The sequence below is a fragment of the Phoca vitulina genome, unplaced genomic scaffold, assembly GCF_004348235.1.
Source record: "Phoca vitulina isolate PV1807 unplaced genomic scaffold, GSC_HSeal_1.0 scaffold4, whole genome shotgun sequence".
Lineage (NCBI taxonomy): Eukaryota > Metazoa > Chordata > Mammalia > Carnivora > Phocidae > Phoca > Phoca vitulina.
In genome coordinates, this window is record NW_022589707.1 from 72,732,142 (window position 1) to 72,749,552 (window position 17,411).

The window sequence follows — 17,411 nt, forward strand, 5'->3', positions numbered from 1 at the left end:
AGCAGTCTTGTGCTGGGCATGCTCACTGTGCTCAGACCATCAGAGAGGAGCAAGGGCAGTAAATGTGTTGCTCAGGCAAAGAGGGTCAAAGAGAACCACATGTCTGTGGGGACAAAAATGTTGAGAGCAATTAAACTGTACTGTATTTTCTGAGCCGAAATGGTATTTACCACTTCAAATTTGAAGGTTTCATTCTGATTTTTTTCCAGAATTTCTGTGCCTAATGGTAAAGGAAAAAAAAGTTGGGGGTAGGCTACCCTTACCATGTTCCTTTCTGATGGTCTTCAGAAGGAGAGCTCTCGTTTTTCGCACTTGCAGGTTAATAAATTTGCATTGACAGCTCTTTGGTTGTTAAATAAACTCTGTCCTGGAATAGCTGTCAGACAAATTATACTATGGGCTATCTTTAAAAGGAAGGCCGCATGAGTCAGTCTGAGCCTAGGCTTTTACATTCTTGTATTTGTTTGTGTATCTGAACCTTCATTATGAAGACAGTGAAGGCCAGCTGAAAGTCATATCTTCCGTTCATATTTGAAGGATTTAATGTTGCCTTGAGAATATTTTCTATTTAGAAACATAGCAGGGCTGACTCTACATCTAACCTGCTACTTGATGTCAAGTCTGTGTGCATGTTGTGAATAATAGGAGAGTCAGTGGCTGTGTGCCTAATACCGATGATGCTGTGCTCTTAATGAAAGCAGAGCAGTTTATGGTTTTGTAAATAAAACAAATAGTGCTTGTTTATTTGATAATATGAATGAAGACTTAACAACTTAATGTGAGGAAAAATTGTAGCATTTCAGTAATCATGTGCATATTTCCACAGAATTTTTTTTTTATTTTTTTTAAAGATTTTATTTATTTATTTGAGACAGAATGAGAGAGAGAGAGAGAGCACATGAGAGGGGGGAGGGTCAGAGGGAGAAGCAGACTCCCTGCCGAGCAGGGAGCCCGATGCGGGACTCGATCCCGGGACTCCAGGATCATGACCTGAGCCGAAGGCAGTCGCTTAACCAACTGAGCCACCCAGGCGCCCCACAGAATTTTTTTTTTAAGATTTTATTTACTCATTTTGAGAGAGAGAGAGAAAGAGAGAGGGATGGGGGAGAGGGAGAGGATCTCAAGCAGACTCCCTGCTGAGTGCAGAGCCCAACCCCGGGCTCGATCTCATGACCCTGAGATCATGACCTGAGCCAAAATCAAGAGTCAGACACTCAACCAGCTGAGCCACCCAGGCGCCCCTCCACAAAGTTTTTTTAAGGAAGAAAATATTTGGGTTTTCTCAATTATTTAAATCCTCATTTCCTAATTTCCTTTTCTCTTGCCATGTAAAAATAAGACTTCTGTAATTGCCATTTTTTCTCCTTACATCAGTGAAGCAAACTTAGAACCCAGGGCTCTGACCGTCTGTAAAATAAAAGACATGAGACATTGTAAGTTCTGGTGAGAGAAGACTTGAGGACTCCTATCTGGTGGTTTAATGATGAGAGCCAAGCCAAGTTTCAGGTGACCCTGTCAATTAGCACTTATTAAAATAGTATGCTTTGTTGGCTTCTTTTTTTTTTTTTTTTAATTTATTTATTTATTTGAGAGAGAGAGAGAGAGAGCAGACTGAGAGAGAGAGAGAGAGAGCACAAGCTAGGGGGAGCAAGAGGGAGAGGGAGAAGCAGGTCCCCGCTGAGCAGGGAGCCTGACACAGGACTCCATCCCAGGACCCTGGGATCATGACCTGAACTGAAGGCAGACGCTTAGCTGACTGAGCCACCCAGGCGCCCCTGCTCTGTTGGCTTCTTAGGGCAAATTGCTCCACTTTGTCATTTACTAACTCTTTGATCTTGGGCAAGTAAGTTAACCTCCCTATGCCTCAGTTTCCTTATCTGTAAAGTAGGACACAGTACTTCTTCAATAGATTTTTGTAAGAATGAGAGGATGTTCACATGACATGTTTAGAACAGCTCCTCACACTTAGGTGCTCAATAGATATTATCTACTACCCATTGAGTGCCTACTGTATGTGTAGAACTATGTCAGATATTCTCAGAATACAGAACTGTAGGCTGTGGCCTATCCACTCCCTGAAATTAAGTATTGCTGGGGAAAAATACTACTAACATAAGTAAGACCTATATCAGTATGTGTGACATTTTGTAGGACAGGCTATATAAATCTTAGAAACGTAGGGAAAAGAACAATTTCTGAGGCTTTGAGGACTTGGATCACCCAGAAGTAGGATCTAAGCAGACTTGAAGGATGATTTTTGGGAGCTGAAGGGACTTAGGTAATTTCAGGTGAGTGGGAAACGTGATTACCTAACATGACAAAACTGCCATGTTTGTGAGGCAGCTAAACTGGCTTGACTGCAGATGTTGATCCATATGGGGAAATGGATTGGCCATTTAGAATCCAAATATAATAAGCACTTGAGTATTTGGTAGTGTTGGGAATATTAGGAATGCACTGTTCATAATTCAGAGAAGAAAGGAAATGAGGACATTTTTATCAGGACATTATATAATATTCACATCCTTGAATGAGGCTAAAATAAATTTTGGGAACAACCTGCAGTGACTGAAAAAGATACAGATAAACAATGTAAGGGAAGATCTTCAATAAAATGCATGGAGGTTTTGTAATAAGCAAATAGAAATTCAGCTCATTTTGTTTTATAGAAACACTAGCAGCAGATTGTGTGGCCCATGTGGGACACCTCCATTGGCACCAGGCTAGAGGGACGAGGCTGGAGGTTGTAACTCACTGGGGTGCGGAAGGCTAAAAGACAAAGCTCTCAGGGCCTCAAGGGCACAGATCCCTCAAAGGAGAACCTTTCCCCCTCTTGTAAACCATGGAACTACATTCATATCAGCCCTGAAGTGTATTGCTCGTTTGTTGTCCTGGAAGCTGGAAGCAAATTGCTGGAGCTGAGGCAAAATATTAATATTCACTGAAGAAACAATGAAAACATTCTTGGATAAAACAAAAATCAATCCAAGATGATATAAGAAGTAGGTATGAAGAATCTTTGATCTTTGAGAAGGAGGAGTGAGTGTGTGTATTTATGACACAGATTTAACACACACACACACACACACACACACGCAGGAGCAGCAAAAGGCCAACAGAAAATGAAGGCAGAGGAACATGAACAGCTTAAAATCTGATTTTATTGATAACCCGCCCTTTTTTTCCTACTCTCAAGGACTTTTACCTTTCCACTGTGATTAGTTCGTTCACATCGCTTTCTGCATTTCTTACAGGATTGACTCTAGATAAAAATGGAATACTAAAGCATTTCACAAGTCTAAATAGCTTTCTAAAAACACAGCAGTAGTGTTATTGAAAATGGTTTCAATTGAGAATAATTTCAGGAACTAACATTCCTGGCATAACACCCATCTCACAAACAATCCTAGATTTAATGCAGATATCAAACACTCCTTTTGCACCAAAAAAAAAAAAAGTAGTTAATGATATAGTTATCTACATTATAAGAAATGCCTATTTAGCAAAATAGTTTGTCTGGGCTATCTACATCTTTGGCTTACTTATGTTATATTTATCCAACTACAGGAACACTGTGGGTGATTTATTACATAACAAAAAGCAGTGTGGCATTGATGGGATATTTATAGCAAGTAGAACACTTTTGAAATATATGATCTTAGTACTTCAAATTTATGAATAAGCTCTTTACATATATCAACACAACCGAAGTGGTCAGATTGTCAGATCTTGTGATATTCTAATTTTTTCCCAGGTCCACGGGGTATAACTATGTCTCTTATTTCCTTGGGTTAAAAATAAAATTATTTTGTAAGAATAGTGACATAGGCAGAGAATGCTTAGGACAAGGGCTTTAAAGGGTGCAGACTTCTCACTCTCCTGCTCCTCCTTATTGTAACCCCCTCCCTTCCCCTTCCCCTTCCCCTGTGTATTTCCTGTTCCTCTTTTGCTTTAGTCTCTATGATAATTGCTAGTGTGATAATTCAAGGAGGGTGTGGAAGAAAGATGTCTGTTTTACTCCTCTCTCCTTGCTAATAGCAGTGGGTTCATACACATCCTTCTCTTTTCTAGAGGACTTACCACATCAAATATAGCAAGGAAGGACAGTTAGTCTTGGTAGGACCTATTATAACAATTCTTAGCTATCACTTTGGCTCCATTGTTCCAACCAGTAAAAAGGCAAATTCTCTCTGTAGCATTTAAAACAATTAAATAGATAACTATGTAGACTTGACACTTTGTACTCAACCATTACACTTTACAATAGATTAAACAGGGTGTAATTTGTGCTGTTCTGAATTTGATGTTCCCCAAATGCATGCAAAATGAAATGGATTACCATATTTTTTTCCTTAAATAAAGAGTTTCCTGAACTATGCACTACCCTTTGGAAAGCTGTGTAACAGGCAAATCCGATCTCAAAAGGAACAGTATTAATTTCATGGCAAGTATTTTTCTTTCAAATTTAGTGAAAACTTGAATATCTTATATATTTGCTTTTAAAAATTTGGGCTCTTTCTGTACCTTAAAATGAAGTCCAGGATATAAGAGATTATCTTAATTATTCAACAAAATATTTGTCTCAGTATTTAGAGATCTCATAGCGAATTCTCCAATTTACCCTGAGTCTGCAGACATCATCAGTTGGAAACATATACTGCTAGTTGACTCTGAGTTATTGTAGGGGCAGAGAAGGATTACAAGACCTTTTTTTTTTTTCTATGACATTCGTTATACACTTGAAAGATTGTGTTCACTTTAGAGATTTAATAATCCCCTTATAATAGTCATATTTTGAAAATTTGCCCCTTGTTGAAAAGTGGGTGCTTTTTATAGATGCGTAGGTCCAGCAGTTCATTTTTTCTGATGTGGATTGTGGAGAGAAGAAGAAATTTGGTAAGTCAATCACTTTCTCTACTTAAATAAAGATAACTGTGCTTCTTAAACACACAATAATGCAATTATATTTCATTCCAACACATTCTTCTATGTATTCAATAAATACCTGTTTGCCTACAGTATACAAAGCACTGTAATAAAAAGTATTTGAGGATTCAGTGGTGAAAGAGAATAAAAGTATATCCATCTAATCTGGAAAGTGTACAGAAGAATAAGCACAAAGCACAGTTAAAAGGCTTTTGGATTTAGTGGACAGAGGAGAAAATTTTTAGTGTGGGAGGTTGTGAAAGGTGATAATGCAGTACTTGTGCAATTTATTCCATCACAATGGAGGTGGAGGGTTAATTTCAGGGAGAGGTTAGAGAGCAAATGCAGAACATGGAAAGGGACAGTCAGCACACATGGAAATGTGTGAGGTTGGTTGGTGACTGGAAAATAAGCCTTATTAATACAATACTGTAACATTTTAATGAGATTTTTGGTTGTCTTTATTATTTAGAATGCATAGAGAGCTTGAAATTTCCAGGCCCTTAAATTCACTTTTCCTTATCCTTCTTTCCTACATGCTGATATCTGCCCCATATTCATCTGAATGCCTTTTTTTCTCTCATGTTTCCCTCTCCAGTCAAGAGATAGATGGTGAAGACATTCACACATTTATGCTGATTAGTACCAGAAAAAATGCTGACCTCCAGTCTAGGGCCCATCTTTAAATACCCTCTGGCTAATGCTCTTTTTAAATCTCCAACTTTCTTTCCAGCTACCCTACCTTAATACGTGCTGCTTGTCTCTGAACAGATGACTGTCTCTTTTATTACAAAAGAAATAGACACCAATAAGTAGAACTGTCTCAGCTTTTTGATCAAGTTGCTCTGGTTACTTCCATTTACCCAAAAGCTTTTACATTTTCCCTCCAATCTCTATGGAACAGGTATCCTTCTAGCCATGGATTAGGCTCCTCCTGGGTTATGCTTATTTCTTCACTCATTCTCCACCCTCATGTTTGGAATACAGGGGTTGAGCAAGAACAAGCCTAATCTAGAGCTTCTGAAGAACCTTGCTCTGTCGATACATTACGTGTTCTCTCCTGAATCTTCAGTGTCTCCTTTTCTACCTGCTGTTCTCCTTGTACATGGAAACATGCCTAAATCTCTTCTATTAAAAAAGAAAAATTGGGGTGCCTGGGTGGCTCAGTTGGTGAAGCATCTGACTTGGCTTAGCTCATGATCTTGGGGTCCTGGGATTGAGCCCTCTGTCGGGCTCCCTGCTCAGTGGGGAGTCTGCTTGCCCCACTCCCTCTCCCACTGCCCTTCCTGCTGCTTCTGCTCTCTCTCTTTCTCTTTCAAATAAATAAATAAAAATCTTAAAAAAGAAAAATAAGTACCTTTGTTCTTCATTCTTTTTTAGATTCCACACCATTTCTGTCATTCTCCTTACACATAAGGATTGGATAAATTTCTCCCACCTTATTTGATGACTCCATAACTACATCCTCTCTCTGGAAATTTTTCCCTTCTCTGGGTTTTCTGATACCACTGTTCTTGGATTCCTTTCCCTTTTGCCACTACTCAGATCCTCTGTCTCTTCTTTAAACTTTATTTTCCAGAGTTCTAGTACTAGGTATTTCCTTCCTCCTGTACACTGTCCTTTGGGAGTCATACATTGATTTACCTATGTCCTTTATATACATTGTAAACACCAAATCTTTATATTCTTATTGGAACTTCTGAGGACTCCAAACCCAGGTATATTCAATTGCCTAGTGAATATCTACACATGGATCTCTCAAAAACATGTCTAATTAAACCAGAGAAACACACTAATGTCCCTCTAAATTGTTCTTTCTCCCGTGCTTTCTATATCAAAATGTCCTATCATTGTTTAAGTGAAGAACTCCATGAGTCATCCCAAAATCCTTTCTCCATTCACTCTCTATATCCAGTAGTACATGAAAGCCTGTTGTCCATACTTCAGATTTTTTGTTGAGCTCATAGTTTCTTATACTGGGCCTCTGCTCCGCTTTTCTCTCTCCTCTTACTACTATTGAGCTGGTTTTAATCCCCCTCATTTCTTACTTATCTAGACCTTCCCTTCTTATTTTTTCATTTTCCCTCTGAGCCACCATCCACTTGGCTGTGAGAAAAAAATGGTTTCATCATGTTTATGTATACTTAATTGATCTTGTTACTCTCTAACGTCATTTTCCATGATCTCTCCATTATTTGGGAACACAATCTAAATGCCTCAGAATGTTATTTAAGACCTTTGGTCTGGCCCATCTGTCTGCTTGAATTGTGTCCCTGCCATGCCTGCTCCCGTTCGATGCCATTTGTTGAACGAACCTGGACTCCAGCCATTCGGGCTACTTGTAGTTGCTGCATATGCCATGTCTTGTATTCCCTCTGCCTTCATTCTTCCTTACTTGCCTTCTCAATTTTGTCAAATTCCACTTGTCTTTCAAATCTCACTTCAAGTACCTACTAGTCCAGAAAGCCTTCTCTATCTACCTCCCTACCCTACTGCCTAATAAACTCTTAAGTGATTCTCTGTTGGTCCTGAAATGTATCCCACTCATGGGATTCAGGACACACTACCCCACAATATGATACTGAATATTTTAAGCGGAAGGAGTTTGAGAAGTGGCGTGTGCAAGAAGGACTTTCTGACCTTCCCCTCATATGAAAGTTGCTTCCCCTAAACCCAGATGAAAGGAGCATCCTTATCTCTGAAGACAAGGGACAGAGAGAAGAATCTGAATGAATAGGCTTTGTGAAGTTCCCACTAGTTTACTACAGTTAGTTCATACTCTTGGCTCTATGATATCTTTCCCGACTTCCTACTCTTTATCAGATTAGCAAAGAACACTCTGGTTTAACCATTTTTTTGGTCTTCATTTCCTTATAAAGGTTCTTGTGTCATGTAAAATGTGTATTAAATAAATGTGTAGGCTCTTCCTTTCTTAATCTGCCTTTTGTTATAGGAGACTTCTACTGTCCAAGTATTATCTAAGTTAAGAACTTAGAAGGGTAGAAAAAAAAAATTTTCCTCCCCTACACCATGTTTTTGTTCTCTTTTGCCTTTTTCCTGCCAGATCTGGTTTCAAGACCAACCACGTTGTAAGGCATATATCTTTCATTACTGCATCTGCAGTTTTTAGTATCTGTTGAATGGGTTAACAGAGCAAACAACAAATTCTTCCTTGGGGAGTGCTGTGTTAGTTTCTTATTACGTGAAAAGGATATATCCTCTATGATTTTCTCCGAAATTTCATAGTACCTTCTGGGGATATTAGGTAAAATAGGGCTTAGCGATTATACATATGTGCTTGACAGTTTACCCAGAAAGAGAAAGACCCGGAAAGAAAAAGACTGCACCTATGAGTGTTTTACCTTGTGTAATTTTTCACTTTCATGACAAATGGGATCTTTGCTTATTTCGTGGCCATTGTAATCTTCTCATTCCAAGTTTGAAAGGCATAGTACTTACAAATTTTAGGAAAACCAGGTAACACCCCGTATCTTTGAAAAATTATCCTTGCTTCCCTAAAGTGTTCTTGACAGCTTGTCAGTGGGGGCAAGGGGACTGGATAGGTCCTCCATTGCTTTCAGCCAAAACCGGTTAAACTCGATGAACATAGGCAGTGACAGTACACTCAGGTGTCAAGTTAGAATGCACATTTTTGATCACTTTAGCATAAATCAGAATTCAGGCATGAGTTAAGTTTTTTTTTTTTTTTTTTTTTTTTTTAACATATATATATTCTTTGTCGCTCAGTTTCTTAACTAAAGGAATATATAACACTTCTTACTATTTGTCAGTGTTGGGAATTATATTTAAGAAGAGCTGATTTATTTTGTCTGGGTCTTAGGACTTGTTCAGTAACTGCTTGGAGAGTTACTGATGTGAATTAGAAAATGGTGTCAGGGGGCACCTGGGTGGCTCAGTTGGTTAAGTGTCTGCCTTTGGCTCAGGTCATGATCTCGGGGTCCTGGGATCGAGTCCTGCTTTGGGCTCCTTGCTCAGTGGGGAGTCTGCTTCTCCCTCCGTGCCCTGCACCCCGTGCTTATGCACTCTCTATCAAATAAATAAAATCTTAAAAAAATTGGTGTCGGTGCTCTTTTCTCCTGCCTGCTCCCTACTGTAATTTATTGTTCTGAACGTAAAAATGGAGCACGTTTATATTTATCTAATAACAGTAATATGAATATTAGTTTGTATTTATAGTATTTTTCAAATGGATTATCAGGGAAGAAGGATTCATCCTGCCATTCAAGCTCCTTCTGGCTCAATTAAGAATCACATTGACACGAGACATATTAACTGGAGAAAATCAAATTTAATAGCATACCTGTGGGGAATCCACACAGACATGGAAATTCCAAAGATGTTTAGGCAGCATGAGACTTATATGAGCTAAGGAGAGGAGTGGAGTCTGAGGATACAGAGGGGAGAGAGACCATTAGCATGGAGGTGAGGGGAGATGGCTCTAAAATAGAGGTTCCCTATTAGGGAGATAAGTTTCTTAGGTAAAGAAGAATCTCTGTTCATAGCTGTCTTCCTTATATGAGTAGGCAGTTGAGGGGGAGGTAAAGAGCTTTTCCTGAATCTATTGGATTTTGATTGCCTTTAACTCAAAATAATGTTCATGCCAAAGTGGTCCATCTTGGGCCCATCTTGGTGGCCTGCCCTTGGCCCCTACAATATGCACCAGCTTATAAACAGGAGGAAGTATAGTATTAGAATAATGTGGTTTACAGCCTTCATTTTAATGGTTCTATACATTTCTTTCCACACCCTCTTCTCATGTATTTATTGTTTTATTTCTTGATATTTACCTTTTAAGATCATATTCGTACAGCATGGTTCAATAAATATTCTTCCTTATTTTCATTCATGTGAAAGTATCCCCAGCTTTTATGTATTTTATTTGTTAACTAGTTCACTTCACGTGTGAGTCAAGCCACTGTGTTTTTCTTAAAAGCATTTCATCCTTTTCTTGTGACTGCCTTTCAGTTTTCCTTGTTCCTCTTTAGTTTATCAGTTTATTATTTTTTGTATGTTCACCTGCACCTCATTTAAATCCCTTTTTTAGGGGTGCCTGGGTGGCTCAGTCGTTAAGCGTCGGCCTTCGGCTCAGGTCATGATCTCAGGGTCCTGGGATCGAGCCCCGCATCAGGGTCCCTGCTCAGCGGGAAGCCTGCTTCTCCCTCTCCCACTCCCCCTGCTTGTGTTCCCTTTCTCGTTGTGTATCTCTCTGTCAAATAAATAAATAAAATCTTAAAAAAAAAAAATCCCTTTTTTACATTATGCTTTTTTCCCCTACATTTATTTTTTTTATTCTGTTACATTTAAATATATCTGACGAAAAGTTGGTAACATTGTCGTTCTATTGGAATTCTTATCTATCCAAGGAAAAGAAAGACAAACGCGGTTAAATCTCATGATGGAACACTTACGAAATACATAGTTATTTTTCAGAACAGCACTTTTCAAAACCACTCTTAGATGTGGTCTCTTAAAGGTGGGAGAACACTTGGTACTAATAAAATTTGAGGAGGTAGGATAAATAAGCCGCGGAGAGATACACATGTCATATATGTGTAGAGAGAAGTTCAAATTCAAATATAAGTCATTTCCTGTCATTCTAACTAGTGTTTTCTTATATTTGCATGGGCAGAAAAGAATACACATTGTATATCTTTTTACAAATAAGGATGAATAAATATAATATATGAAGGGATTACAAACTATATTGATTTGAGTAGGGAACATTGTGTGCTGTTTGGTAATGTCTTTAATGCCAGGAAGAAGTAAGACCATTGATTTAAGTTTTTCTTTTTCTTTTCTTTTTTTTAAAGATTTTATTTATTTATTTGACAGAGAGAGAGGCAGCGAGAGAGGGAACACAAGCAAGGGGAGTGTGAGAGGGAGAAGCAGGCTTCCTGCGGAGCAGGGAGCCCGATGCGGGACTCGATCCCAGGACCCTGGGATCAGACCTGAGCCGAAGGCAGACGCTTAACGACTGAGCCACCCAGGCGCCCCGATTTAAGTTTTTCTAAAATGTCCTGACATCTGTAACTTGTATTATAAGATCTCCATTTCATTAATCTGAAATATATACATAAAAAGGATTTGAACTGAAATCTTTCAATCGTGATTTCAGTGTTCAAAACCATTCCTTTAAAACATCAGCCTTGATCCAAGAATTCCAAATCTAAGAGTCTAACTAAGGAAATGAAATTCTTTTAAGCTTTATTCACTAAGATATTTGTTGCTGTGTAATTTGTAGTCATTAAAGCTGATGAAACTCTGTCTTTTAACAAAAAAGGATGGCCAAATATATTATGAGATGTAGAGATAATGGAAAATTAAGTGGCCATTAAAATCAATGTTTATGAAATATTTGTAATGACATGGGAGAGTATTTATCATATGACCTAAAGCAAACAGAGATGTGAATTTAACATAATAGGCTTTCAACCATGTGAAAGAATTTTAAAAGACTAGAATATATCAAAATATTTGATGGAATACATCAAAATATTAACAGTGGTTATCCCTGGGTAATGGAATTATGAGAAATTTAAAAATATTTATATTTTCTTTTTTAAAAATATTCTGTGTGTAGCATACCCTTTGTATTATATTAAGAAGAATTATAAGCTAAAGGGTAAAGTTTAGTTTAGAATATTCTATTTAGTAACTAATTATTAATAGAATTCTCATAAAAATTAAGGAAACGTGTACCCTTATATTGGACAAGACATCTATGTCATTTTTTTTTTTTTTTTTTTTTTTGTGGGATCTCAGCATCCTAAGAAGTTGACCACTGAAGGTTCGTTGGTTTTGTAATTTGAAAGTGGGTTGAGAGGGTGGACATAGTAGGAACTTGGAGGGGGAAGAAGGATTTAGAGGCAGTTTAATGAATTATCTACAGCACAAATATAGTATGTGTGTGGCTTCAATTTGCCAGAGATCTGATAGAACATTCTCTTCTGATTTCTGCAGCATCAAGTCATGGGTGGATAAAATGCAAGAAGACCTTGTCACACTGGCGAAAACAGCAAGTGGAGTCAATCAGCTTGTTGATGTAAGTAACATCCCAAGAAGTTTGTTCATCTTTTCCTTGATTTGAATGCAGTGCTATCTTCTAGGAAACTGCATTTCTATATTATGAATAGTACATGATTTTTCATGTGAATCGGGTAGTGAAATCAGAGAAGGAGCCTTGGTACTGTTAGTTATTATTATTATTTTTTAAGATTTTATTTATTTGAGAGAGAGAGAGAGAGAGAGAACACAGACTCCCCACTGAACAGGGAGCCTGATTTGGGGCTTGATCCCAGGACTCTGGGATAATGACCTGAGCCGAAGGCGGATGCTTAACCGACTGAGCCAGGTGCCCCGATAACTGTGATAGTTATTGTGAGCAAAAAATGCCATTCCTGAACAGTTAATGTAGCCTTCTCACCACACGCTATCGTTTACATGCAGTCTCACCTTAGAGGAGTTCATGTGATGTGTAGAATCCCCTAGAATTCATCTTGGGGTTTTATGTTCCTGTTCTTCAGAGTATATTTTAGAATCTCTCACACAGTGGTGACTTGAAGTCCTGTGATGAATTCTTTTGAATATCCTCAGTGGGAACACATGTTCTTTCTTTGAGGGTAGATTTTATTTTTAAAAATGGTTGGAAAGTGTTTATAGCCATGTCTAGAGACTAGAGTGAGTCACTGAGATGGGTAATAAAGATTTTTGTGCAAGAAGACACTCTAAAATACGGTTTTTCTTATGATTTATGAAATGGCTATGAAAGTCACTCCAAAATGATTCTTGAAAATGATAGCAACATATAAATATTTTGTATAGCATCTTAAATAGATTATTTTCCCTGGATAAGAGCGCTTACATGTGTAGGTTCCATAAGATTTATTGAAAGTTAAAAGTCATTTCTTTAGAGTCTCACTACTTCCATTCCAATGTAAGCAACGATTTGAAAGTACTTTTATCTTGTGTTCTTAGTGATGCAATGAGACCTTTGTTTTCCACAAATGTGATGAGTCACAGAGGTGAGATATGATATAAAAGCCAGTTCATGTATGATATATGAACATTTATCATAGGAGTATATATATGTGGATATTCCTCCCCAGGAGACACTGAAATGTATGGTTACCTTATGTATTGATCGAACTTCATAAAAAAACATACCAGAGTATGTTGAGGAAACTTAAGTATCTGTGAGATGAGCTAAGGAATGTATTGGGAAATGAAAAGCGTTGTTTGTGAGTAACAGTGATTAAATTGAATTCTAATCAGCACTTATTAAGCACAGAGTATGTCCCAGGCTTTGTCTGGGCTGCCAAAGGTTGACAGAGATGCGGGTCTTCTCTTCAGAGGACTGACACTGTAGGACTCAAAAATCCCCATTTTGAAGGTGTGAGGGTTCCTGAAAGCTACTGTAAGCTGATGCTTGGGGTCTGCAATGAATCCTTATAGGAAAATGTGTTAAAATGTCAAATGGTGCAGGATAATAAGGTGAGCCTCTGTGAAAGTGATGGCATTGTGGAATGAGAAAAAAAGAAATAAGAATTGACAGATTCTGGTTAGAAGTTATATGACTCTCTTTATTGACAGCTTGAGATTAAAAATAAACTGTTCTTGGGAGCTCTTCCCTCCTCTGCACTGTGGCCTCAAAAACCACTTTCTTGGCTGACCTCACTTTTCCTTTTGGTGTTAATATGTGAACCCTTTCACCAAACCTGCTTTTTGCAATGAATCACTTAAAAAAAAAAAAAAAAAAAAACTGACCTGATTTCCATTATGCTTTATCAAGTATAGATTACTAAGAACAATGCAAATCTTTTTTTTTTTTTTTTAGATTTTATTTATTTTTCAACAGAGAGAGAGCGAGAGAGGGAACACAAGCAGGGGGAGTGGGAGAGGGAGAAGCAGGCTTCCTGCTGAGCAGGGAGCCCGATGTGGGGCTTGATCCCAGGACCCTGGGACCATGACCTGAGCCGAAGGCAGATGCTTAACGACTGAGCCACCCAGGCGCCCGAACAGTGCAAATCTTGATGAATGCATAAATGGCCTAGTCTGAATTAGGATAAAAAGATAGAATGGACGGGATGAAAGAAAATCCCCACAGTGTTCTGTTTATGAGACATGTACCTAATTAAGTGACAGAAAAAAATACACATAGAAGAATTATATATTATGTAACAAGGGGGAGAGAAAGAGAGAGAGAAGAATCTATTATTGGAAAAAGATTTTAAATATTGGGGCCCATGAAGAGTGTTATTTTGCGTAGATGAATGATTCCATATGCCCCTTTCCCTTTGCCTAGAGAGCAAAGGTTCATGATGGAGGCCAAAGGGTTGCATTTCTTTTTGGCCATGGAAACCTAAAGCACAGAGTAGCTGAAAGACACCAGAGTTGAGAGTGAACTTTGTGCTGAGTTTGGGGTTATTGGATGCACAGTGAGGATCAGAAGTTGGATAGAGGAATTCAGCAGATTCCTGGGTTGATATTTAATATTGTTAGTTCTTCCCAAATTATTTAAAGGAATTGTTTCTACTGGCATCCCAGGGTCCAGCTAGCTTTTTACCTGAAGGCTCAGAAGCAGCTCCAATGAGGCAACATGGCTAAAATCAGACATCTTTCCAATTTTATAAAAATGCCTTCTGGCATCCTAAAACACTAGCCCAGGGAAGGTTGATAATGATTAAGGCATTGTGTCAATTTAAGGTGGACATTGTGTTACTTTGATACATTTGTATATTGAAATATGGTTGTAATGATATCTATCACATTACATACTGCTAATACATTATTATTGTCTGTTTTTAACAAACTGTACACAGACTTTCAGATTATTCTATTTCTTGAAAAATGCCTTTTATATTTTGATAGGGGTTACATTGAATCTCCAGATGGCTTTGAGTAGTATGGCTGTTTTAACAATATTAATTCTTCCAGTCCATGAGCACAGGATGTCTTTTTATTTGTTTGGTTCTTCTTTAAAATCTTTCAGCAAAGGGAAGACATTTTATTACTTTTAAACACACACACACACACACACAGACATACAAATTCCTGTAGCTGGCAAATGGAGAGGCTGATCATCATATATTAATGAAGAAATAACATTTAAAACATCAACGTGGTCTTAATCTTGGAAACAGGTTTTTTTTTTTTTTTTTTGAAGATTTCTTTATTTATTTGTCAGAGAAAGACAGAGTTTGAGCACAAGCAGGGGGAGGAAGAGGGCAGAGGCAGAAGGAGAAGCAGACTCCCCACTGAGTAGGGAGCTGATGTGGGGCTCGATCCCAGGACCCTGGGATCATGACCTGAGCCGAAGGCAGATGCCTAACCCACTGAGCCACCCAAGCGTCCTGGAAACAAAGTTTTTAAGTTTATAAAACATTTACCAGCAACCATTTTCTCATGTAATATGTTGATAAAATATTTCATGTAAAGATATACTTAAATTTCAACCAATATCTAAATTATCAGGTATTCTGAATTATAGGTTCTATAATAATGAATTTGTTTTATGAAAAAGGGTTGTTTTTTTTTTTTTTGAGAGAGAGAGCATGCACACATGTGGGGGAGGGAGGGGCAGAAGAAGGGGGAGAGAGAGTTTTTTTTTAAAGATTTTATTTTTTTATTTATTTGAAAGAGAATGCAGAGGGAGGAGCAGAGGGTGAGGGACAAGCAGACTCCATGCTGAGTGCAGAGTCCAATGCAGGCCTTGATCCCTGGACCCTGAGATCATGACCTGAGCCCAAATCAAGAGTCCAATGCTTACCTGACTGAGCCACCCAGGTGTCTTTGAGAGGGGAATCTTAAGTGGGCTTCAAGCCCAGCTTGACCCAGATGCTTGATCTCACGACCGTGAGATCAAGACCTGAGCTGAAATCAAGAGTGGGCCGATGAACCGACTGAGCCACCCAGGTGCCCCAAGAAAAAGTTTTTTAATAAAAAATAGATTGGTAAATATGAACCACTGTTTGTTTTTCTATAAAATACACTTCTGAATCTGCAAAAAGTTACAGCAAAAGAAAACAGAACTCTGCAAATAGGTCAGAGATCCTCAGTTGTTCCGCTTGGGTGACCCTGCTCTGGGGAAAGCAGATCATGACACTATAAGCAAATCACAAGCCCCTGGGAGTTTGTTGTTTCTTTTGTTCTGTTTCTTTGCACCTCCCCTTTCCCTTTAGGAATCCAAGACTTTCTCAGGGCCTCCTATTACCAAAAAAAAGGGGGGGGGCTGATGGTTATCATTCACATTAAATCTGTAGTAACTCTTTCATCTGTAAGCAGAACAAATTTGATATTAGGCAGCAGGTGTGAAGACTATTTTGAAAGAGGTAGAGTTTTTCCAAATAGGTCTTTCCAAGTAGGTCTCTTTTCCTTATGGGGGTCAGGTGAGGCAGGGGGACCCACAGAACCTGGACTGAGGTGAGGCACGTTCAGAGGACGCAGAATTGAAGGAGACACCCGTTTGGAGAGTTGTCAACTTGCCCTACTCAGAGTGAGTGAGTAGCTCCTGAAATTTTGTGCCCTGGGTCTTCACTTGCCTGGGGCCCAGGGACAGTAAAGGCCTGACTCGCTGTATATGTTCTGCTCCCTGTGGCTGGAGACATAGACATTTGCAAGCTTCTGGACATCACACTAATCCCAAGCCTCCCTGCTACATTTTCTTCCCTGTTCCTTTCCTATCCTGCTTATGCTATCAGGCCTCTCTTACAGTTTTTTTTTTTTTTTTTTTTTTTTGATGCTCTGTAAGCTTCCCAGACTCAGCTTGTATTTTTGGAGGGTGCACTGGCTGTCCTATAGTTATACCTAACAATATATGCATTTTGAGATCTTCGCCCACATTATCAGACACTACTCCATACCCCCCTTCTATTTCAATTCTAATGTTGTGTTGTATCTTCTGACAATGAAGGATGGTCTGGGAATCAAAATTTTTTGTTAACGGAGATTATTGTATCCTTTTAGCTTTCTAAGAGAGCTGAAATTATGCCTGTCACCTTGTTTTAAGGCTTTCTTCTTAAATGCAAATTCTGTCTGGGTCTCTAACATGTTTGCCTAGAATATGCAAACATATTTAAGAAAATCTGTGGATTATTCCCCCCCTCCGAAGTGTATTTTTGAAGATAAAATCATTCTGCAGTGGCATCATCATAGAACTTTCTGGTTTTTGATTCACTGTTATGATTTCATAAGTTAAAGTTATGTGAAAATCAATACCTTCATATTTCAGTATGCTCTCAAAGCTGTCAATATGAAACATGTCTAAATATTGAGCATTCAGTACTCTTAATTAAGTTAGTATTTACATAAGTGTTTTTTTTTTTTTTTTTTTTTTTTTTTTTTTTTTTTTTTTTTTTTTAAGATTTTATTTATTTATTTGAGAGAGAGAGAATGAGAGAGAGCGAGTACATGAGAGGGGGGAGGGTCAGAGGGAGAAGCAGACTCCCTGCCGAGCAGGGAGCCCGATG

General features: G+C 38.4%; 1 protein-coding gene across 2 annotated transcripts in view; it reads left to right on the forward strand.

Moving 5' to 3' along the window:
* The window catches only part of CACNA2D1 (calcium voltage-gated channel auxiliary subunit alpha2delta 1), a 491,057-nt gene that overhangs the window by 78,116 nt on the left and 395,530 nt on the right, over positions 1–17,411 (forward strand). For both annotated transcript variants that reach the window (XM_032402277.1, XM_032402278.1), the window contains exon 2: positions 11,908–11,989. In XM_032402277.1, coding sequence (XP_032258168.1) covers positions 11,908–11,989 — 82 coding nt within the window. The remainder of the gene's footprint in view (positions 1–11,907; positions 11,990–17,411) is intronic.